Below are 26,258 nucleotides of genomic sequence, written 5' to 3' on the forward strand. Positions count from 1 at the left end.
AAGGTTCTTCTCTCATGCATCCAATCCAGTGTCTTATGCTAATATCCTTCTAAAGGCACAAAGACTCGTAAAGTTCCCTCCAAGAGAACAGCTCCTTATTGTCTCAGATACCTCAAGAGGGTGTGACATCTTCACCCTTTAAAATTACTGAACACAAGATCACAGTCTCTTTTTCTCTCTTTTCCTTTACTGAAAAATGCTGATGTCAAGATGACGCTGTAAGAAGCTGGAAGTTTCTAAGGAACCCCAAGCTTGTGCCAGGCTTTGGCCTAGACCTTCCATTCACCAAAGATTAGTATTCATTTTATATAAAATTTAAGGGTTGGATGAACTTGACAACTATGTCAAGTAAAGTCAAGTCACCCTTATTTATACAGTGCTTTTTACAAGCAACAACATAATTTTGGTTGTATAGCAGCTCTGTAAGAAAACCGTGTCATTGTCCAGTTTAAGTAAGTTCAGTATTGATTAATTACCATCATAAGCAAGCCAGAGGCAGCAGTGGCAAGGAACCCAAACTCCAACAAGTGACATAAAATCTCCTTTCAGTTTATTGCACAAACCTCTATACAACAACCCAAGCAGAGATGTCAGAATTTACTTCACCATCCCTGATGTGATCTCAGCAGCGCTACACTCTTTCACATCTTCCAATGTCACACGCCACAACACAGGCAATTTCAGCACCAGACAGTTTGAGACTTCAAGTTGAGTTAGTGTTTGCAATACATGCCAACTCCGCAAGCAATAGTTTGCGCCCCCACCTCCACCAGACAGCAGAACTCATTTCAGATAATATGATGAGGCCTCGAGGAAGCGGAACTGATTGAACTAATCAGGAGCTTGATGAGGATTTGACAAGTTGAAGTTACAGTGACAGACTGAATTAGATGCAAAACAGCTTGTAGACAGTGGATTTGTTATTCAACAGCCAGCTAGAACTGCAGCAAACACATATCTATCTGTCTTAGGTGTATCAGGGAATCTCACAAAACCTGTCAAGAACATTTCTGGGTCAAAATATCCCAAAAATAAAAAAGAAACTATATATTTTGCTAAAATAAAAGTCAGCATTTTTAAAACTATAACGATTTTTCTATTGTGACATTTTCATGACAATTAAAGGGTTAGTTCAGCAAAAAATGAAAATTATCCTATGATCTATTCACCCTCAAGCCATCCTAGATGTATATGACTATCTTCTTTCAGACGAACACAACTGGAGATTGTGGATGTACGAATATCCTGGCTCTTCCAAGCGTTATAATGGTAGTTAATAGGGCTCGAGATTTTGAAGCCCAAAAATGTGCATTCATCCATCATAAAAGTAAGGCTCCATAGGGTTAATAAAGGCCTTCTGAAGTAAAGCGATGGGTTTTTGTAAGAAAAATATCCATATTAATATTTGATAGCCCAGTTTCACAGACAGGGCTTAACCAAGGCCAGAATTAGGCCTTAATTCAAATATAAATTATACATTCTTTTATAAACGAATACTAGAAAAAAACATTACTGCTGTGCATCTCGAGACAAAATGCCAATGACATATTTTAAAGGGTTAGTTCACCCAAAAATGAAAATTCTGTCATTAATTACTCACCCTCATGTCGTTCCACACCCGTAAGACCTTCATTCATCTTCAGAACACAAATTAAGATATTTTTGATAAAATCCAATGGTTCAGTGAGGCCTCCATTGACAGCAAGATAATTAACACTTTCAATGCCCGGAAAGCTACTGAAGACGTATTTAAAACAGTTCATGTGACTACAGTAGTTCAATCTTAATGTTATGAAGCGACGAGAATACTTTTTGTGTGACAAAACCACTGATTCAAAACAAAATATTGGTAAAGCTTTGAAGCTTCATGAAGCAGTGTTTTGAAATCGCCCATCACTAGATATTGTTGAATAAATTAGTTTTTTTGGCTCACAAAAGTATTCTCGTCACTTTATAATATAGTATATATAATATATAAAGGTTAAACCACTGAACTCACATGAACTGTTTTAAATATGTCTTTAGTAGCTTTCTGGGCATCTGAAAGTGTTAATTATCTTGCTGTCAACGAAGGTCTCACTGAGCCATCGAATTTCATCAAAAATATCTTAATTTGTGTTCTGAAGATGAACAAAGATCTTATGGGTGTGGAACGACATGAGGGTGAGTAATTAATGACTGAATTTTCATTTTTCTGTGAACTGACCCTTTAAGATACATTAGTACAAGTTGAATTTCAGACGCCTCTCGCGGTTCAAACAAATAGGGCTTTTTAATTTTCATTTTAGACTTCTAATTTGTGACCGGTGTTTTGTTTTGCTCTATCCTTTCTGCTTCCGTGTTCATCAATACGCCATGCATCGGGGTCAGGGGTTTCACTTTCACCATAAGTCGACTTGCATACGGCTGTCTGCTGGAAGCTAGTTATAGTTTATAAAGTTATAAATATGGATATTTTTCTTACAAAAACCCATCGCTTTGCTTCAGAAGGCCTTTATTAACCCACTGGAGCCGTGTAGATTACTTTTATGATGGATGGATACGCTCTTTTGGGCTTCAAAATCTCAAGCACCATTCACTACCATTATAAATCCAGGACATTTTTTAACATAGAGAGATTAACCCATCTACCAATCTATGAAAACAAACATTTTAGATTCTTTGAAACCATCATAGCACTTTAGCAGGATTGGTAATCACAGATCACGTCATGAGGGCAACTCTTGGATTATTGAAGTCTGTTAAACAGTGCTGTCCATTCAGCAAGCTCACCACAGATACAGATTTAATTGCCAGGCCCCACGGCTTGACATTTACTGTGGCCGGGCTCTACCGATTGGTTGATGCGAGTCTGTCTCCATAGCGACAGTGGAGCTGCATCTAGGGAGGATAGAGCCGGAGGAGCAGAGGGTTGCCAGCGAAGTGACAGACAGCTCTCTGAGGGTGTGTCAACACACCCATATAAACATACACAAACACGCACAGACAGACAGAACACCTAATCCTGCTTGACAGCAATACACACTGTCATATTCATGTCAAAGAACTGGCACAAGAGCCAAAACATGAGAGGTCAAAGGTCACAGGCACAGGGGATTGTTACTTTCCCACTAGCTACACACCATCATTCACTGCTCTCTTGTATTTGTACCTTTGCTATTAGGCCTAGGTTTAATTTGAATAAAAACAAAATATTTTTGATTAATTGTGCCCTTTGTTTGGAAAATTTGATATCGATTCTGGAATCCAGGAATCAATGGCTGGAAAAAATACTAGCATATTACGCACAGCATATACACTATACTGCCTACTGTTTTTGAAAGTGGTCAAGCACTTTCCCTGCAGCAGCTCAATCCATTTCCTCCACTATTTCAGATGTTTTGTGTCCATAGAAATGTGTTATTTACTACTGTAAAGTGATGAGACTGGCAGATAATTTCTTTCCACAGAATCAAATTCGTATTTTCATTATCGACTATTATCGATTAGTTGTTGCAGCCCTACACACGCCAAAAACAGTGCACTGAAGCTGGGACGGTAAACAAGCGCATTAGCTTCACACCATCCCCTAACAGAACCCTGAAGAGAGGTGCCAAATGATTTAAAATCCCTTCTATAGATGCAATGTCTGAAGCGTCCATGTGTGAGGGGCCTGTTAGTCCAAGCTGACAGCGGTGAAGTGTAAGATGGGAAGGCAGAGGGACAGCTCTTCCTTTGGGGGGACTCTGACTACACAGGTACTCACCAAAACCAGACAGCAGTGAGCCACCGTCTACCCTGCTTACACATCCAGACAGGCTTACCCACAAAATATAAAGCTCTACTCACATCACAAAGTCTGAAAACATTCAGATGATTGTAAAATAATTCTTAAGTTCCAAAAGTTTGGAATAATTAAGATTATCAAGTCTCTTCTGCTCACCACAGCTGAATTGATAAGATCAAAAATACACTAAAAACAGCAATATTGCGAAATATTATTACAATTTAAAACAACCGTTTTCTATTTAATTTATTCTTGTGAATTTTTAGCATCATTCCTCCAGTCTTTAGTGTCACATGATCCTTATAAATCATTCTAATACGATGATTTAATGCTCAAGAAACTTATGATTATTATTAATGTAGAAAACAGTTGTGCTGCTTCATATTTTGTACAAATCTGATACACAACCATTCAAAAGTTTGGGCTAAGTAGGATTTTTTTTTTAATTAACACCAAAGAAATACATACTTTTATACAGAGAGGACGTTCATTTGATCAAAAGTTGCAGTAAAGACAATTATAAAGTAACAAACGATTTCTATTTCAAATAAATGCTGTTGTTTTGAACTTACTATAACAGCAAAGCAGCATGGAAAAAAGTGATTTCCACAAAAATAGGAAGCAGAAAAAACAAACTATTGAAGAAACATTAATTAATTGGGTAACAATAATAATTGATAAAATTAAGCAGCAAATCAGCATATTAGAATGATTTCTGAATGATCATGTGACGATGAAGATTGGAGTCAGCCTTAGTGATCATATTTCAAACTTTTGACTGGTACTGTGAATGGGAGGGAGGGAGGAATGGATGGGTGGATGGATGTTAAAGCTGCAGTCCGCGATTTTTGGCCCTCTAGCGGTTAATAAACAGAACAACACACGTCTTGCGGAGGAACATTCTAGCCGGAGCTACTTTTCTCCATGTATGTCTATGGCGAGTCATGCAGTTACTGTGATACTCTGTGGCGAGTCCTACCAGTCCGGTCTGAAATAGTCTGAATATAAACAATTATTATTAGTGTACCATAATAATTCAGGATAAGACAAAAACACGGTTTGGAAAATGGATTCATGTTGTATATTCTCATTATATCATTTTTTTTTTTGTACTTTTTTTTTTTCAAAAAACTAAGTGGTAAAGCCGTAAAAAAAGTGTCCGATTACCTGCAGCGTCCCACTGAGCAGAGGGCGATGGGGTCTCCCACTACAGCCACCAGGGACTGCGCTCGAGTGATGGCAGTGTTCAGCAGCTTGTAGTTGGACAAGAAGCCGTAGTCCAGGTCTTCAGTTGAGTCCTCCACCAGCTGCTCCTTCCTCTTGATGGCCGTCTGCTTGTGTTTGCAGGTGTGACGGGTGCGGACAGTGCTCAGGAACAGCACTCGGAACTGCTTTCCTACGGACAAGAAGAGATACGTGTACTTTACATGCTACTAACCATGATGCTAGCTAAAGACATTTAATAAAAAGTCAACATGAAAGCCATTTTAGTTCGATAAATCTGCAGAAAAGGAGAGTTGTTGTTCCAGTAGAATAGGGAAGGCGTAGGACATACGGCTAGGACACGTGCAAGACGATAATGTGCGTTTATAAAGCATATACAGTTGTATTTTTTTCGAAAATGACAAATCGTTTCTCTAGATAAGACCCTTATTCCTCGTCTGGTATCATTTAAAGCCCTTTGAAGCTGCACTGAAACTGTAATTTTAACCTTTGGGCTCCATTGAAGTCCACTATAAGGAGAAAAATCCTGGAATGTTTTCATCAAAAACCTTCATTTCTTTTCGACTGAAGAAAGAAGGACATGAACATCTTGGATGACATGGGGGTGAGAAAATTATCAGGAAAAGTTTATTTAAAAGTGGACTAATCCTTTAAATGTCACAAGATCTCTTAAAGCAACCTATGATTTACGAAAAATGCAGGACTTCAGTGACTTTTTGGTTCCCAGCTGAGATTGGCAGCCAGGCAGAACATGAATTGGGTGATGATCATTTAAGATTAATCTCTGTGCCAAACAAGCACCTGAGTTACAGGAATTTCTCCATCCATTAAAAAGGTGATTTCAATGCAACAGGTTGAACCAAACGGCATCAATTATGCACAAACCAATCTGGCTTTTCAAATGAAACCTGTGGGACACCCACTCTTTTCCCAGACACCAAACACACATTTAAGCTGGTTAAATTGCCGTCTGGTAAGCTTGCTCTTTCTGCCACCTTTCTGGGCTCACACATGGGGTCTGGATTAAAACCTCCAGGGGCAGCATTTTAAAAGCAGCACAGGGCATTCACAACCTGAAAGATGTTCCAATACTGTAATTATGCTGAAAATACCTCACTTTGACAAAATTGTTGAGGTAGCATCAAATGTTTCCTTCCCCAGGAAAGCAATCTTTTTCACTGCATGAGGAAAACATATATCCAAGACAGTAAACTATCCGGGCCACATGATTAATCGTATTTTAATAGTGATCACGATTTCTGCTCCTCTCGATTAAATAAGTATAATCAGAGATATTAGCCTGCTGGTTATTTATAAAGGGAAATGGTTATTTATGAAGTAAAATATCTAGCTTCCGGCATATTACATAGTGCAAGCTTTTTGAACTGCTTGAGTTTTACACCTTCTTTGTATGTTGAATATGGAAGGCGGTCTGGTCTGGAAGCACTTTCTTCAGCTCATACTTGTTGGTATCGCTCACTGCCATTATAAAGCTGGGATGCGTCAGGATATTTATTAATATATCTCAGATTGTGTTCATCAGAAAGAAGAAAGTCATATACACCAAGGATGGCTTGAGGGTGAGTAAAGCTTGGGGTAATTTTCAATTGAAAGTGAACTAATCCAAAATGTATGTTGGAGTTTAACCATCTCCACTGCAATATTCTGCTCAAACGAAAGTATATTTCAACCAGTCTATGTTCTTTCACAAGGGTGCTTGGGCTTGTACTGCGACTAAACCTGCGGGCAAACCTTCTCAGTGATGAACTGTAATAAATCCAAGTCTCTGTGTGACAATACAAAGTTTTTTGCTGTTGTTTTAAAAAAAAAACATTAACATAATTTGGAATTACTATTTTTTTGCTTTACACTTTGCGTCGTTCATAATTTTGTATAGGGGGTCTACTAGAACAGTGTTTCTCAAACAGGGGTCCATGGACCCTAGTGGTCCTTGACATAATGCCAGGGGGTCCTTATAAAATATCTGAATATGATTTTTGTATATTTTTCCATTTGACATGTTCCCATAAAAGAAGATAATACATGTATAATATAACTGACTATATGAATATAGGACAACTAATGTAATAGTAAATTACACTCAATTGCATTTGTTTGTCACAAATAATGATAACAATTAAATTATACCAATGAGCCAATTTTATTTTGGGGTCCTTGATGATGTTTCCAAAGATGACGGATAAAGGTGGTCCATTACTCAAAAAAGGTTAAAATTCACTGTACTAGAACAGGCAGTGGCGGCACTAAGTCAGGGCTTGCTGAGGCTATAGCCCCACCAGAAATTTGCATAGCACTGGCACAGCCCCGCCCTAGCTCTGCCAATGCCTGTTCTAGTCCCCCTAACACAATATTATGAATGTGTGAAGCAAAAAATTAAAACCCTTTACTCTAACCAAAGGCTTTCCGAGGAACTGTAAATACTACGCTTTGGTGTCAGTTTTGCCGTAGCAGTTCAAGTCCATGTAATGATGTTTTGCCCTTCAACATAGTGAAACTCTTCCTGGCCTTACAACCGCCTTTGTTTGAGGGCAAGCCAAAGCAGCTATATCAAAAAAATAATTACAGGACTACAAACCAGGAGTTTGAGAAAAGTGTTTTCTGTTAGAAAGAACAGCTCCATTTAGGGCTGGACGATATGACCTAAAATCAAAATCTCGATAAATTTTTTTGTTTTTATTTTTTTTGCCCTCATAGTTCACTGACGAGGTTTGTACTGTAAATATGATTGACTATTAAAAGGTGGGATGTTTTTTCCTAATAAAAGAGTGAACTGACATGACATCTTACTTTCCGCAGTTATTTTATCTATGATTTGTAACATTTCTTACAGATTTCTGTTCGTTGTAAATCAGATACAGATAAATTAGCACAGTACCAGTACATTTATTTGAATGCATTAATGAGAGAGCGATAGAGTGTGTGAATTAGTCATACCATCTCTCTATTAATTGTGAAGCTGTGGGTTGTAAGTAGTTACTTCAAAAGTAGAAAAATACATGCTTTAACTTGAGTTTCTAAGCTACTTCAGTGATAAGGACAGCGTTGACAACGAGTTTCTGTGCTCCTCTCCGTGCACACGATCTTCATGTAATGTGCAGCTACTGTCTGTATAAGTGTTAGGTGCCACAATGCATCAGTGCAGTAGCTCAATACAATAATACACATCCGATGGTCTAAAATCGCTTAAATGTCAAAAATGGCAAGCCTTAAAACACTTACAATTGACAGAGTTTAGTGAAGACTAAAGTGAAAGTGATCTCACTTTCAGGGCTCGTTGCTCGCGCACTTGAGTTCACCTCCATGTTGCTTCCATGCCACTGACTGGACGGGGCAGAGCCACATGCGGTAGTATGTTTTTAAGGGGAAAGTATTAACAGGATTAAAAAACCCCCGAAATAACAGACATGAGAAAATTCCGTCGGTCAGAGGTTCTGAATTTCGGTTCCAATTACTTTTCGGTTAATCGCTCCATTTGAGGTGAACTTTGTAACTTTGCAGATCATTTACATGCGCAAACAGCTATATTATACACTAAAGGACAAGTAAAATAAAAAAGCAGTGCCCTTTAAGGTTTTACCAATTCTCATAATGTCCTATCATCCTATAAACTATTAAATACCATATAATAGCATGGAAAGTGGCTAGTTTCAGTCCCAAATGATTTTCTGCAAGAAAACAATATAATTTGGGCCATTTTTGCATATTAAAATACAGTTTAGATCTGGTATGCGCATCTTATGGAAGTTTGTTTCCACCACTGAATAAAAAATTTAAAAGGTAATTGCAACTTTTTATCTCACAATTCTGACATCTTTTCTCAGATATGAGATATAAACTCACAATTGCAAGAAATAAAGTCAGAATTGCGAGAAAAAACTTACAATTTTGAGATATAAACTTACAATTGCGAGATATAAACTTACAATTGCGAGATATAAACTTACAATTGCGAGAAATAAAGTCAAAATTTCAAGTTATAAACTAATAATTTTGAGGATAAACTCGCAATTTTTTTTCTCAGAATTGAGTTCACATCTCAAAATTCTGACTTTATAACTCGCAATTTTGAATTTATAATTCGCAATTGTTAGTTTATATCATGCAATTCTCAGAAAAAAGTCAGAACTGTGAGATAAAAAGTCACAATTATACCCTTTTTGTTTTTTATTCAGTGGCAGATAAAAGCTTCCATAGCATCTTTCACTCACCTTGGACATTGAGCACTCTCTCCACGCTGACCTCCGGCATGCGTTTTTTGCGTAGTTCGGCTCTGATTCGGAAGACCTGGTCGGCGTAGGGCGAGACCACACCAATGCTCCCCTCGTCCAGCTTCCCCCAGGCCACCGGCCACTTCTTCCTCATCTCCTCCACCCGCTCAACTATTTCAAACACCTTCACATGGACGACAAAGCATTCCCAATGGATTCTCAACGATAACGACTCAATACACACATGCATCTAGTCTATCTGATATTAGGCCGGATTGCACCAAATCTAGCACACTGAAATCTATATGTAATGGATGAAAAGAGAAAACAACAACAACAACAACTTGTCAATTATGTTGAGGTTACCTCAGCGTTGTTGTAGTAAGCCGTGCTGTTCTTCTCTTGAACATCTTCTCCGCGGGCAGTGAAGAAGGTCAGAGGGTAGAAGTCCTTATGGGGCGGCTGCTTCCCGCTGGCCATCAGTTTGCCCTCGTAGAAGAGCTCAGACGTGTAGCTGCAGTCAGCCAGAACACACAGTCAGCACTGACTACCTTAAAAAAGGTTCAAGACCTCTAACTTCATATATGAAGCTAAAACACTAGAAGATTTCAAATGCTGCCAAATGTATTTATCATTGTCATAGGTTTATTAACACTTTCTCTATATATTCCACAATTACGCATTGGTTGAATTGGACATTACTCACTCAAATATTAAACAGCACAATGTATGCAGATTACATGCAAAATGATTCAATAAAAACCAACATAATGCAAATTTCAGTGTCATATCCATTTCAGTGAACAATTTGACACCAAAGCTCTCCAATCAAGGATGTTTTAGTCATTATTTCTGACTTCTCAGAAGTGAAGAGCACTGGGAGGCATCGGGAAGAGGCTATCACCGAATGCCTGAATGCATCAAAAACAGACTGGCACTCAATTTACAAAGCCCCAGCGCTGGTGTCAACATGGCTCCCGCTGCTCAGAGAGGTGTTCCAGCTTTGGCTGCCATCTTTGTTCTGTTTTGTCAGATTTCAATATCAAAACAAAACACAACTGGGAGTCCAAACAGGGAATTACAGCATATGCGTTACTATTGGTATTGACTGTACCGTCTGAGTGTGTGTTTGTGGCTATAAGTCTCAATTTTTGTCTGTCAATGAGGAAAATGGTTCGGTATTATATTTAAAACATTTATTTACATAAAATAATTTACGAATATAGCAATGGGATTCAAAGTCTGGGTCCACACTGAAAATCTGCAATTCAATATGTATTTTAAACATGGAAATACAGCTTAGGACTTCAAAAAGAAAAAGTAAAACCATTAAAGGTTATGTGAAATGAATACAAAATTTGATTCTGCACTATTTCTAGGACATTATTCAAATACGCACATTTGTGACATTGATATGACTGTCAAATGTTCTTGTTTCCACTGAAGCTTAAGATGCTCTTTGATCGTTCTCAAAGCATGCTGGAAAACATATTCATCAGTTTTGACAAAAACTTGTGTAGTTCATGAATCTTGAGTGCTGCTGTCATTAACAAAAAAAAACACTAAAACTCATTAAACGTTTCACTCTTATTATGTTAATATAATTTGTGATTTTCAGAAAAAGCAAAAATAAACAGAAGCAATTTGATGAGTGGACTAGACTATGGACTAATTATATTTTAAGGCATTTCAATTGCTTTTCTATCAGAGAAGGTGTGTGTTTTTCCCATGTTTCCCAGATTTTTGTCATTTTAATGAATATTCTGTCATAAATGTCAAAAGTAGTCATTTTCACAGGGGAAATTAAACTAGGAAATACTCCTTTAGATTCGTCATGTTTTTGATGTTTTATTATCATATGCAGCTTCTTCCAACACGAACATTATTCAGCCCTTTCGGCTGACGATAATTCAAATTAAGACAACCCAGCTAATTTAGCCTTAAAGGATTAGTTCACCCAAAAATGAAAATTATGTTGCTCACCCTCATGTCGTTCCACAGCCGTAAAACCTTCATTCATCTTCAAACACAAATTAAGATATTTTTGATAAAATCCGATGAGGCCTCAGTGAGGCCTCTATTGTCAGCAAGACAATTAACACTTTCAGATGCCCAGAAAGTTACTAAAGACATATTTAAAACAGTTCATGTGACTACAGTGGTTCAACCTTAATGTTATGAAGTGTTGACAAAATAACTTTACAAAATAACTTTATTCAACAATATCTAGTGATGGGCGATTTCAAAACACAGCTTCATGAAGCTTCGAAGCTTTACGAAACTTTTGTTTCGAATCAGTGGTTTGGAGTGCGTACCAAACTGCCAAAGACACGTGATTTCAATAAACGAGGGTTCGTTACGTCACAAGTGTTTCAAATTGAAATTTCAATGTTTCACCACTGGGGTGGGGGGAACCACTGATTCGAAACAAAAGATTCGTAAAGCTTTGATGCTTCATGAAGCAGTGTTTTGAAATCGACCATCACTAAATATTGTTGAATAAAGTCACTATTTTGCTTTTTTGATGCACAAAAAGTATTCTCGTCACTTTATAACATTAAGGTTGAACCACTGTAGTCACATGAACTGTTTTAAATATGTCTTTAGTAGCTTTCTGGGAATCTGAAGCCGTCAATGCAGGCCTCACTGAGCCATCGGATTTTATCAAAAATATCTTAATTTGTGTTCTGAAGATGAACAAAGATCTTACGGGTGTGGAATGACATGAGGGTGAGTAATTAATGACAGAATTTTCATTTTTGGGTGAACTAACCCTTTAAATTTAAGCTCCAACTTTGATGAATATATTTAAAAGGGCAATATAGTACTTCTGGTGTTATTTTGGTAGGATGAAATTTTGGTAATACCATGTTTGCTAACTGAACTAATTTAATGTATTCTTGGTTATATCTTTTACTGCAATTTTCTTCAGTGTTTGAGGATAAGGGGAACCTTTCTATGTTGGCATCTACTAAATTGGTCTAGATTCAACATGTTAACAGATGAATATGCACAAAAACACTGTACGGCCTTGGACATCAACAACAAAATATGGGAAGCATTTTCTCAATTATACAAGTTGATGAGCCTATTTATTTTGCTCTCCTAACTATGAAGAACTATTTGGTTTGTTGCTTTTTATGCTCTGAATTTAATATTTCTTTTTACCTTCAATCAGTGACCTTATTAGAATAGACATGTGCTTACATTCTTGTAGTTCAGAACCTGATTCATGCCATACATATCTACGTATAAACCAACCAACCCAAAAGTTAAATGGAAAAAGAAGCAGAAATGGAGAGAAACAGACAGGAAGAGAAAGACAAAGATGTAACAGTGAGAGACTGAGAGAGAATCGGTTGACAGACATGCTCGTAATTATGTCGGCAACAACACACCCCTAATGTTTTGTGTGTTTGCATGTCTGTCTCTCCTCAGGAAGAGTGGTGTGAAAAAGTTCACACCTACTTGATGATTGCCTCATGGGAGCGGTAGTTTTCGCACAGCATGATCCTGCAGGGGTACTCGGATGGGTAATGCTCGTACAGCCGGTCCAGCAGAGACACGTGCAGATTCCTCTCCCGCGCAAACTCGCTGTACACAAACGGACTGAGCTGCAAGGGGACAGGAGACCTCAGAGTCACGCTTACATGCGTTACACCACACACACAAAGATCAACGGCCTTTGGGTTCACTAACCTCAAGCCAGATGTAATGCGTCTTGGGATTAACTATTTCTTGAATCTAGTCGTTGAATGATATATTGGCTAATATTTCATTTTTTGACATTTGCGATCTTGATGTGTACAAACACAGAACAATGGTGTGAGTAAGAGCATGATTTTCATTTATATACTATTCTAGTATTTATTAATGTTCTGAATTAGCTTTTATTTTTATATATTTTAGGTTTTAGTTGTCTTTTTTTATTAGTTTTTTCTCGTTTTAAATATTGCCATTTAGCTTTAATTTTATTTCAGTTTTAGTAATTTTAGTACTTTAGATCTAAAGGCAATATTTCTAATTTTTCCCATAAGTTTTACTTTAAAGGTGCCCTAGAATTAAAATTTGAATTTATCTTGGCATAGTTGAATAACAAGAGTTCAGTACATGGAAATGACATACAGTGAGTCTCAAACACCATTGTTTCCTCCTTCTTATATAAATCTCATTTGTTTAAAAGACCTCCGAAGAACAGGCGAATCTCAACAAAACACCGACTGTTACGTAACAGTCGGGATCATTAATATGTACGCACCCAATATTTGCATATGCCAGCTCATGTTCAAGGCATTAAACAAGGGCAGCCAGTATTAACGTCTGGATGTGTGCACAGCTGAATCATCAGACTAGGTAAGCAAGCAAGTACAACAGCGAAAAATGGCAGATGGAGCAATAATAACTGACATGATTCATAATAACATGATATTTTTAGTGATATTTGTAAACTGTCTTTCTAAATTATTGTTAGCATGTTGCTAATGTACTATTAAATGTGGTTAAAGTTACCATCGTTTCTTAATGTATTCAGTAAGAGCCGTCACTATTTTCATTTTTAAACACTTGCAGTCTGTATAATGCATAAACACAACTTCATTCTTTATAAATCTCTCCAACAGTGTAGCATTAGCTGTTAGCCACAGAGCACAGCCTCAAATTCATTCAGAATCAAATGTAAACATCCAAATAACTACTATACTCACAGGAACCGATGCATGCATGCAGCATGAATGACGAACATCTTGTAAAGATCCATTTTGAGGGTTATATTAGCTGTGTAAACTTTGTTTATGCAATGTATTATAGAGTTGCGAGGATTGCGGGGAGTGTGAGCATTTAAAAGGGGCTGAGCACTGAATTGGTGTATAGTTAATGATGCCCCAAAATAGGCAGTTAAAAAAATGAATTAAAAAAAATCTATGGGGTATTTTGAGCTGAAACTTCACAGACACATTCAGGCGACACCTTAGGCTTATATTACATCTTGTGAAAGAACGTTCTACGGCACCTTTAATATTTACATTTTATTCATATATATTTTTTTACATTTTATTTATTAATTTTTAATTATATTTTTTATATTGTTTATTTTATTACATATTTTTACTTCAGCATTATTTCAATTACTGAAGAAAGATCTTTTAACTAACAACACTTCAGAGAGTATGTTTTTGGTTTTCAAATAAGTTTACATTTTTAGGAAATAATTAGTAAAAATATATCTATTTTCCTACTTTGTGCCCATCTATTGTGCAATCGGTCACTGTGTTCTCTAGATATCAGCAACCCATGCTGGTCGACAACTACTAAAGAAATCATTGCCCATTCCTAACTAATAGATTTGAGGCCACATGAGAGGAGATACAGGTGGGTTGTGAGATGAATTATTAATGCATCAGGAAGTAAGGGTGGGTGAGGGGGGTTTCTATCTAAGTGCCATTTAATTAGAGTCTCATTGGTTCCACTCGGGCAGAGGCGGTTCTTCACAGGCACCGGAGTCAGACACTGACGTGACACTGTCTCAGAGTGAGGGCAGCGAGGAGAGACAGGATGTGACAGCATAGAGAGCCTGTTGACCTTATCTCTGGGTTGAGCTCAGTCAAAGACTTTATATACAGAAAACACTCATATTATTTATGAATGGGAGAACATTCAAAGAGCAATATGGCAGAATAAATCCCGCCTTCTAAATGAAAGAGCCAATCGCTGATTGATAAAGTCATTGCATCACTGCAGCTGGAAGCTTCGGTTGCTATATGTGCGCTTATGACCGCAAATGAGCATTGGCTGGTCCAGCCTGAAAAATGTTTAGAAACAATATTTATGATACAGTTGTCAGATTTCAAATATGATATTTTGGGCATGTTTACACAACAATGATGTACTGAAATCTGAAAAGTTTTCCTTTGCATTTTTTGCATATAGATGACAACAGGGTCAAAACAATTCCTGTTGACACAGATCCGTGAAAACGACTAAAAACGCTGTATTGTTCATGCCAAGCCAGTAGGTGGCGATGTGACTTTGTAAAGAAACACAACACACCTATAGACTGAACACGTAATACACATGCACATGACGTTTTCACAAATTCACATTTTTGTAGTTTAAACAGAGACGATAGCGGTATCATTTTCAGAAACGTGCACTTTTTCCCGTTTTCAAAAGACTGCGTTTTCAGGCCCCCAAAACGCTGTTGTTGTATAAATGAACAACCAAAAACGCATTAAAAAATACTGTTTTTAGTTGAAAATGGTGTCGTGTAAACAGCCCCTTAATCTTAAGGTTGGTGAACTTGATTTTGATGTTTCCCCACTCAAAGAGAAGAGCTGCACTTGCATGACCCGAGAGGCTTTTCAAAGATGGCCGCCAAGTGAAATGACTTGCCTTAAAAGGGACTTTGACTCAGTCCAATCATCAGAGAGGGGTCGAGTTCTGATCCAGCATTAATTAGCAGAAATATGACATTCCGCGTTATACTGTAAATTCTATTTTTATGAATGGATTCTATGATGCGTTTTCCACATCAGATATCTAGCAAACGTTTGAAGAGAAAAAGTAAAGTTGTTTAAAAGTGATGTATTATTAAAGCGAAAAGGGTCGATTTTAATTTCATGTAGAAAGCCTAATTCTCTGGTTTTGAAATCACATAAAGAGCCTTTGCAATGTTACCATGCTGAAGTCATCACTTAGGTACCTGCATATGGTCTCCTGCCAGTACGACTCGGGTGCTATTAGCGGCTAACGCCAATGGCATGATGGTCTCGCACTCCATGGCTTGGGCTGCCTCGTCCAACAGGATGTGTGTGAAGATCCCTTTGGAAACACGCACACGGGAATAAAATATTAATTACATGGAGCTTCACAGGAGAAGGTATTAATAATAGATAACACACACACACATCAGCAGCCATTAACACAAAAGGATCTAGCATCCAGCAGAGGTTGTGCACACGCCATCTCATGGGAACAGATGTATAGTTTTTAGTGTGTGATTGGCAGATAACTCTCATTCAACACTGAACACTAGAGCTGACTGATGTATCAAACCTTTACACTATTCCGTTATTTTCCATGAAACAAATTTACGCAACTTCATGACATTAATGCAACTTTTTTTTGCCATAAAGACTGTGTTATTACACAAATGATGAAACTTTTATCCAACTTTTGAAACTTTTTGTTCAAGATGTTTTTAAGGTTTTCGAAAGAAGTATCTTCTGCTCACCAAGGCTGCATTTATTTGATCAAAAATACATTAAAAAATGTAATATTGTGAATTATTACAATTTAAAATAGCTGTTTTCTGTCTGAATGTTAAAATGTAATTTATTCCTGTGATCGAAGCTGTATTTTCATCATTACTCCAGTCTTAAGTGTCACATGATCCTTCAGAAATGATTCTGATATGATTTGATGCTCAAGAAACATTTCTTATTATTATCAATGTTGAAAACATTTGTGCTGATTAATATTTTTGTGGAAACTTTTTTCAAGATTTTTTGATGAATATAACATAAAAAACAGCATTTATTTGAAACAGAAATAATCTGTAATATTATAAATGTATTTACTGTCACGTTTGATCAATTTAATGTATGCTTGCTGAAGAAATCTATGCATTTCTCTCAAAAAAAGACACTTTTGAATGGCAGCATAAATAACAGCATTATATTTGCCATATAGATTTGCATCAATCAAAACTGCTCAGAAAACTCACTGCATGCCTCTACATTCATTAAATTCAAATTATTATAATACTAAATTCATATTATGTAATGGTGATTAAACATAGTTCCTTGAGTTCCTTTAATGACAAACCATGTGGAAAATTAGTTGTTGTATAAGATATTCTTAATCTAATTGGCCTCAATGGCCATTTGACTGAAATGATGGTTCTCCTGACAAATAAATATAAATATATATATATATATATATATATATATATATATATATATATATATATATATATATATTTTTTTATACACACACAAACCCAAAATGTTTGTGCCAGTGGAGGAAATAAACATCCACCCCTCAAAACACATTAGCACAATGCCAGAAATCAGCAGTAATGACTTTAAATGAATAAGATAAGAAGGGAGAAACAAACGAAAAAGAAACAGAAGACAGCATTGGGTGTTAATGATGCTGAGTGTGTCAGACAGGCGAGCTGGGTCTCTTAGCAACAGATGATCCTGTGTTCAGACACATAGGAGGAAATTAGCCTCTCCTAATAAACTGTTGCAGACCCCACTGCATCGCTCCTGCAGGAGGGGTTTAATGTGGCCACGTCCAGCTGTGTTGCGCTTCTGTTGTGTCTTTCTGTTTTAATCAGATGTGTGCAGATATGAACACTAGCTGCAAGCGATGTCTTCAGCATGCCGAGAGTATGAGGGATGAAAACAAGAAACGTTGGAGATTTGCTCTGTGCGTGTGTGTGTGTGAGATGTGTCTGTGGCCTTGTCCACACCACATGTTTTCATCTGAAAATACATCTCCGTTTTTGCCTTTTGTCCACACTAAGGCGGCGTTTTTGTCAAGGAAAACCAAGCTTTTTGAAAATGCTCTCCAAAGTGGATAAATTTGAAAACACAGCTTTCGCATTGTAGTGCGGATGGTGAAAACGGAGGTATTTGAAAACAATGACGCATGTTTAGTCATGTGACATTGTACCCATAGATATCTATAGTTGTACCGGCATTGTTGTGACTGCTATTTACATAACAGTATCGCTCAAGATGAATGCTACTTTGTAGAATCTTCGTATTTACTCACATTTGCTGTCCTGCGTAGCAAAACATAATGACAATTGTGTTTTAAACATGATTTTGAGCGCGACCAGGACGCAACAGTGAGCGATGCGATGTTATTCTAATAAAATGATCGTGCCAGAAGAATAGCATGAGAACTTTATTACATCTGCTCTGTGGGCATCATCTCATGAGCTTTTAGTATGTTTTACGCATGCTCAGTAAGATGATTTAAGTGTTTTCAGATGTTTCAGTGTGGATGAGCAACTTTTTGAAAATGCTTGAAAACGCAAGTGTGAATGAGGAGCGTTTTTTTTTTTAGAGAGAGAGAAAGAGAGAGAGTGTTCTTACCTGGCTCCAGGTCAAGCTGGCAGAGGTACTGGGATGTGCTGAGTGTGACCACAACCACACGGTGGCGCTCTACATCCTGCCGCGTGGGCATCTGGAAGGTGAAGTATGCTCCGGAGATCAGGCAGTACTGCTGCACCACCGGGTGTACCGTCTTCACCCAGCGGTTCCTGAAGTAAACCCTGAACAAACACAAACGTTAAAGAGGCCGTTATTATGCCTTGTTTCAAAGTCTTGATTTTGTTTTTGGGGTCTTCTAAAACAGGTTTTCATGTTTGAAAGTTCAAACTGTTTTTCCCCTATTTGACATTGTTGCAGCACCTCTCTTCATGGGGTGCTTCTCAATATCCCTCCTCGTTTCCTCGTTCCTCACCCCCTTGCGGTGCAATTAAAGAATTGAGATGTCCTTCAAGATGGCTGAAATGGAGATGGAGGAGTGAGGAGGCTTCCTGAGGAGTTATGAGCGAGAATACACAGGTGTATCCTTTGCGGAAGTCTTTCTTGTCGAGAAACCTGACGCACGCATAAATTCTCCTCCCCCTTCATATCTGTCACAATAATTTAAATGTATGCAGTTTAAATAAACTTTACATGTCACATATTTAAACGGGGCATCTTGCTTTATTAATATTATATATATATTTAAATAACCAAACTTTAATAATAGAGATGCTCCGATCAGCATTTTTGGGGCCGATCACCGATTACCGATCACCAAGATCATGATCTGCCGATTGCCGATCACTGCCGATCACAGAATGGCAGGGGAATGGGAATCTTTTATCTATAATCTAGCAGAGTTTGCACCATTTGTAGAAATTAAACTAACTGTAACTGTATTGAGAAAAAAAAACTGTAGAAATAGGCTAGAGTCAAGATCTTGAAGAACCACCAAGTTTTATTTTCGAAAATGAGATAACTTAAGGCTACTGTAGGCCATCTTTCCCAAATAAGGCAGAGTAACATTAAATTATTCCAAACAAAGAGGGGTTAGGCAGACCAACACACATCAGATCAGCTTAATGGGATGTAGCCTCTTAAAACACAGATTACATTTAATAATTGGCAGCTATATGTAAAACTTGTTACACCAAAACTGGCTACTGCCACAAAGGACAAAACCATGGCAAGTTTTTTTTCTGTTATATATTATCACGTCGTTTAAATGCATCACTCACAGTCGGCTGGTTGAGGGATGGGGATGTTGTTGGCTTCGTCTGGTTTAGTTTCTCATACTCTGCATATTCAGTTGTATGGCGTGTTCTAAGATGCCTAATCATGTTAGAGGCGTTAAAATGACGTTGCTTGCTTCCACCTCGAGTGATTTCATCACGACATACATTGCAAACGGCTAACTTTACGTCTTTATCGGACACTTTGAAAAACTTCCAGTTGGGAGAACTCATGTTGCTACTGACAAGCTCCACTCTGCTGTTGTGTACCTGTGCACCCTGCATGCACGTGTGAAAAAGTCGCACAAGTAATTTACGTCACGTGATCAGCTCAATTGACCCTTCGCCAGGAGTTTGATTGACAAGCAATCTAACCAATCATAACGCTGAATCTGCCATTTTGTCCGACAAAGCAGAGTTAGAAGATTAACCTCGTTGGACTTGAACTTGATTGGTCGGCCGATCAATCGGAGCATCACTATTTAACAAAATATGGGTAGAACCCCTGAGTGCAGCTTATGACGCTTTGAAGTGACGCTAAAGGGTGCGAGGATATATCATTTCACTTGATTCAATTCCTCCATCCTCGCATCTTTTCCTTGTGTCCCTCACATCCTGAAGGGGTGGAGCTAAGACGCGAGGAAAGGAAGTGAGGAAACGAGGATGAACATAAGAATTGAGAAGCACCCCTGGTCTGTCAGTATTGCTCTGTTTAGATTCTGTCTCTATGAAGCCCCTCCTTCTGAAAAGCACACTGTGCTCTGATTGGTCAGCTGGATCAGTGTGTTGTGACTGGTCAACTGCTATGAGCGTGTTTGGGAAATCCCGCCCCTTACCATAACCATGAGTTTCAACACACTACTAACTAACTAATTATTTTGCACATGCCTTGGGCGGAAATTATTTAAATGACGAATATCGTCATGTTCATTCCTGGAAGACAGGACTGTTACGTAACAGTTGGTGTACAATATGTACGCCCCCAATATTTGCATATGCCAGCCCATGTTCAAGGCATTACACAAGGGCAGCCATTAGACAAGGGAGCGTGTGATTTAAAGGGGCCGCAGCCTGAATCAGTGCATAGTTAATGATGCCCCAAAATAGGCAGTTAAAAAAAATTTATTAAAAAAAAATCTATGGGGTATTTTGAGCTGAAACTTCACAGACACATTCAGGGGACACCTTAGACTTATATTACATCTTGTAAAAACTGGTTCTAGGGCACCTTTAATGAAACCTCAGAGATTTCGGTCTATACATTGGAAGTCCATACTACCAAAACGTTCTTCAAAAGACATTGTGGAAGAAAACCATAAGAATCTTCAATCTATCAGTCTATCAATCTGTCAAGTGTCTTCTGAAGACACTCGACAGCTTTATATGATGGACAGATTTAAATTTAGGCTTTTAGTCACATATAAACTTTGATCAACGCACACACATAGAGCACATCAAATATGATAAACGGAAGCAAAAAAACATACTAGCAACTGCATAACAACGCCCTGGCAACCACCCACAAGTTTGTACAGCAAGTACAACGTTTTTTATAAAATGTAAACATCCAGCTGTTAATATATTTCCCATCCAAGCAGCCCTGGTTACCTCGACAAAAAAGTCATTTCAGAGGCGAAGAAAGTTATTACATTTTGATGAAAAATAAACCAAACATTTTTCTCAGATAGCATGCACTGATGAACTGCGAACAATAGGACCAGGGTGATTCATCAACAAATTCATATCATTTTGTCTGAACAGGCAAAAATGCAAGATCCCAAGTCAGAGAAAACGGAGTAACAGACTCGTGTGGGTGGTGTGCCAAAGGAACCTTGAACTATGAGAAAAACAGAAGATTTTAAAATAATCTGGATGACTAACATGACTAACATCAAGGAAACAGCATACTTTTCCTTCCATGACGTTCAGTTTTCAAATGTTTTAAGTGAAACCTAGATGCCAAGTATTGCGTCCAATCACCATTTAGAAAGACCTCCCTGTATTTCAGTCTTTAGGGATGTCAAAAGTACCAGTACTTCAATACCAAGTCAATACTTAAAAAAAAAGAAAAAAAAAAAGAAAGAAAATAATGTATCAATACTAATGTATTTTCCCTCATTGTTATTTTAGTATTATTTATACACAAGATTTGTTATTAATATTCTTTTTTAGTTCTATATCTTCAGTTTTCAATTTAATTTTAGTTGACCTTTTAGTAATTTTATGCATTTTTTTAAAAATGTTTCTATTTTCCTTTATTTTTATTTCAGTTTTAGTAATTTTAGTACAACGTAACAATTAGAAGATTTGCCTTGGAAACTTAATAAATTAAGTATTAATTTTTTAAGTTTTTTTTTTTTTAATCTAATATTTATATTTTATTTAGTTTCAGCTTTATTTCAATGAATGAAAACTGTTTTTAATAATTTTAGAAAACAACCAACACTGACTTTTCTACAGTATGTTTCACAGTCAAACTAAATGTGCAAGAGGAACAGTGCTTTCACGATAAATATTGAACTTGAAATGTAAATATTCTTGTGTACTACATTTATTTTGAAAAGTTGGTATTGTGTTACCTGAGAGGTCGTGCGTGTGGATTGCCAGCCTCCACGTATGGATGAAGGTAATCTTTAATGTACAGATCTGCGGCACTGTTTGAATGTGTACAGATCAGAACCCTGGAAGAAAGAGGAGAAAACCATCATTAGCACTCCATGAGACAAAGCTGCTTTAATCAGTACTAATCCAGCTAAATGTCTTAAGTTCAATTCCCTCTGTTCTTCCAGACTATTTTCTCATGATTAGCAAGGAATGCTTCAGGATCGATACAAGTTAAGCTCTATTGACAACATCTGTGCAGTGCTGTTTTCACCACAGGAAATTGAATCATCACTCAAAACACACACACAAAAATGTTTTCCCACTTACAATAGAAGTATATGGGGCAAGACATTTGTAAAGAGAAAAGGTTAGTAAGCAAATTACACTAGTCTCATGTTAACAAGCATAAAGTTTAAGGCTAGTGGCTATAGTTTTGAAAGAAATGTGTTTTTTAATGTTTATCATGGTGTAATGTCTTGCCCCATAGATTTTCTTTGTTTCTTGCTTTGTTTTCACTGTGGGATGAGTGGAAATGATTTCAATTCGTTTAAAGCTGACCCTGCAAAAATGTGTTTTCCCGCTCACCGTGTCTCAGGCTGCTTGAGGATGTGTTTGACAGCCTGGGCCAGCGTGAAGGTTTTGCCCGTGCCGTAGGGTCCGATGATGAGCACCGGAGGGAGGTTGATGGAGAGGGGGGTGGTGATGGCCAGAATAGCCTCCTTCTGCTTGGCATTAAGACGGGGATCCAGCTGCTCATCCCACTGCCTGTGGCACCGGAGGGAGAACTTACACGGGCTACAAACGCACAAATGCGCCCTGCCAACGCAGCTGCCACTCACAGAAATAGAGACGTCTGTGAGCGAACTAGAGCTGCTGGACAAGCAGATATTATTCATGTCCTGTGTCATTTTAGGAACAAAAGACTTTTTATCTTACAATTCTCAAGATAATTCTGAGAACTGTGAGATATATACACAGAATTCCAAAATGTTAACGATTGCAAGAAATAAACTTAGAATTGCGAGATATAAACTCAGATTTCCAAAATGTTAATTCGTTATAGTGTGAAAAATGTTAACTTGCTATAATAAGAAATAAATCTGAGAGAAATAACCTCAGAATTCCAAAATGTTAACTCACTGTTAAGAGCTGTCAAAAGTACAAACTTTGGTACTGAAATTTTAAAACTGTGACGCTTTGAGTGCTAGAGTGGATTCGTAAACAGATCGTTCCTCTGATTGGCCAATGCGTTCACGCGCTCATCGGATATGTCTATGATTGGCTACAGTGATCAACACACAGGAGTGTTTGAAAGCAGGCATCTATTGCAGACTAGTCCGCTGATAGTCCGTCTGCTTTCAAGCGCTCCCGTGTGTATCTGTGTAAGCGCTCCGTGAAGAGCTTCATTGATGACTTTTTACTACGTTTTTACAGCGTTGATCATTTAAGCCAATCACAGACATATCCAATGAGCCATGAACACAACGGCCAATCAGAGGTGTTTACGAATCCGCGTCACATTTTTAAAATTTCAGTACCGACTACGTACCAAAATTGGTAATTTTGACAACTCTACTCGCTATAGTGAGAAATAAACTCAGAATTGTGATAAAATCTCAGAATTGCGAGAAATAAACTCCATTGCGAGGAATAACCTCCGAATTCTGAGAGAGGATAGAATTGAAAAAAATAAACTCACTTAAAATATAAACTCAAAATTGAGAGAAATTAACTCAGAATTGCAAAAAGTTAATTCGCTTTAGTGTGAAAAATTTAGAATTGCAAAATGTTAACTTGCTATAGTCAGAAATAAACTTGTGAGAAATAACCTCAGAATTCCAAAATGTATGGAAGTAAAATAATGGCAAATGTTTTTGAAATAAAAAGCTTGTCGAATTGCACTATTTGAAAAAAAATATGCATTACATTAGCTGTACTTGCATTTAGATGCACTGTATTTTTAAGGCTTGCATTTCTATGGGCTGAAATTCAACATGGTCGTATATTTAGGCTGTGAATATTTCAATTAAAAATATTTCACACACATTTTCATTATTAAAAATTCAATAATTCATATTCACCTTTTAGATTTCACTTCCAAAATATTCATTCTGTTTAAAAATACAACCTATAAAATTCGACTAGCAATTTTCAGTCCATTTTATTTCGCTTTACAAATTCGCTTCCACAAATTCAGTGGCTCAAATTCGGCAGAAAATTCAACATTTCACATCCGGGAACTGCAGGAAGAGCAGTAGAGTGCCGATGCATCATCTCTATCTGCTGTTAGTCGTCTTCACCAGCAGGTGTCGCTAGCGGCTGTTTAGGAAGACCAAAGCAACGCTAGTAAGTCATCATTCATTCATAAAAACGGATTTACAGAAATGGAGCAAGTGGTAAGTGAATGTGTGATGATTATCAGGGCCAGTATAAATGCAGAAAAGCTGATAAAGACACAAAAGCTGCATTTATGTTTAATTCAATGTATTTACGCTTACTTTCCCTGTGTAGCTACAGCTTTCTCTCCAGTGAACAAGATAACGTTATTGCCCGATGCTGGTGTACAGATCAAACGTTAAATCTGAGATATACATATATTTCTCTCTGTTGATAAGTTTCCTTAACTTTATATCGCAGCGCTGTGTTGTAATAATAGGGTTTCCCTCATCCGTCATAGGATTCCCCTGCCATCAGGACATATAAAACTCTTAACACAGCTTAATGGACTCGTACAGTGATATAAAAGACCAAACTCGCACCTCATTTGTGATGTAGGTTAGACTATATAGGCTCCAAGAAAGCAGATACTGGCATTAAGTTGATTTGACGCTGAACGTTTGATTATAATATTCGCAAATTTAGGGACCGTCTCTAAAGTTACGACATTCTGTATTCACGTTTCTACCTTCAATAGCATTTAAAGAGAATGACTTAGTCACAAAACCAACTCTAAAGTGTTTATCTAGGTGTCAGGTATAATGCAAACCTTTTAGATTATTGATGTTTATTAAAATAAAAGGTAACACTTTATATTAAATAGTTGATATGAACGAACAATGAACTGCACTTCTACAGCACTTACTAATCTTTGTTAATTCCAGCATTTACTAATACATTACTAAACCCAAGAGTTGTATTTGTCAACTTTAGTTAATGCACAGTGAAGTAACATGAACAATGAACTGCTGTATTTTTATTAACGTTAACAAAGATGAACAAATACAACAACAAATGTGTTGCTCATGGATAGTTCACATTAGTTAATACATTATGAACCTTACTGTAAAGTGTTTCCAAATAAACTGTCAAGTAATATGTAAAGATTGCTATGTATTTCACTACTGTATTGGATAATTAGAAGCTCAATAACATTTGATGAGAATGATTTCCAATCACCAAAACTACCTGTGAAGTGTTCATCTATAGGTGCCAGGTCGAAGAGTGATGCACCCTTCTCTCTCTCTCTCTCTCTCTCTCACACACACACACACACACACACACACACACACACACATTCAAACACACTCAACTCAAAGTACATGCACATATACTTTTTCTTTTTTTTTACACATTCATCACACAATTAGTTCTACTTAGTTAATTTTATTTCTAAATTTTATTTAAAATTTGTATAAGCAGGATAATCTATGATCAGGTAAAATAAAAAATGAACAAAGTAAAAAAAATTGTGTGATGAACATGTAAAAAAAGAAAAAAAAGAAAAAAAATAGTATATATGCATGTGCTTTGAGTGAGGTGTGTTTGAATATGTATATGTGCATGTGTGTCTACAAGAGTTTGGTAGAAGGTAGAAACGTGAATACCAAATGTCGTAACTTTAGAGATGGTCCCTAAATTTGCGAGTATCATAATCAAACGTTCAGCGTCAAATCAACTTAATGCCAGTATCTGCTTTCTTGGAGCCTATATAGTCTAACCTACATCACAAATGAGGTGCGAGTTTGGTCTTTTATATCACTGTACGAGTCCATTAAGCTGTGTTAAGAGTTTTATATGTCCTGATGGCAGCTATGACGGATGAGGGAAACCCTATTATTACAACACCGCGCTGCGATATAAAGTTAAGGAAACTTATCAACAGAGAGAAATATATGTATATCTCAGATTTAACGTTTGATCTGTACACCAGCATCGGGCAATA

General features: G+C 37.2%; 1 protein-coding gene across 6 annotated transcripts in view; it reads right to left on the minus strand.

Annotated features, from left to right (window-relative positions):
* helz (helicase with zinc finger) overlaps positions 1 to 26,258 on the minus strand; it is an 87,650-nt gene that overhangs the window by 20,840 nt on the left and 40,552 nt on the right. For 3 of the 6 annotated variants that reach the window (XM_067382686.1, XM_067382689.1, XM_067382688.1), the window contains 8 exons: positions 22,682 to 22,969; positions 22,072 to 22,173; positions 18,324 to 18,502; positions 15,917 to 16,035; positions 12,688 to 12,833; positions 9,586 to 9,733; positions 9,220 to 9,403; positions 4,934 to 5,162 (listed from right to left, as the gene is read on the minus strand). In XM_067382686.1, the coding sequence (XP_067238787.1) occupies positions 4,934 to 5,162; positions 9,220 to 9,403; positions 9,586 to 9,733; positions 12,688 to 12,833; positions 15,917 to 16,035; positions 18,324 to 18,502; positions 22,072 to 22,173; positions 22,682 to 22,969 (1,395 nt within the window). The remainder of the gene's footprint in view (positions 1 to 4,933; positions 5,163 to 9,219; positions 9,404 to 9,585; positions 9,734 to 12,687; positions 12,834 to 15,916; positions 16,036 to 18,323; positions 18,503 to 22,071; positions 22,174 to 22,681; positions 22,970 to 26,258) is intronic. The other 3 variants (XM_067382691.1, XM_067382687.1, XM_067382685.1) reach the window with 3 other exon arrangements.

This window comes from Chanodichthys erythropterus, chromosome 3 (genome assembly GCF_024489055.1).
Source record: "Chanodichthys erythropterus isolate Z2021 chromosome 3, ASM2448905v1, whole genome shotgun sequence".
Taxonomy (NCBI): Eukaryota; Metazoa; Chordata; class Actinopteri; order Cypriniformes; family Xenocyprididae; genus Chanodichthys; species Chanodichthys erythropterus.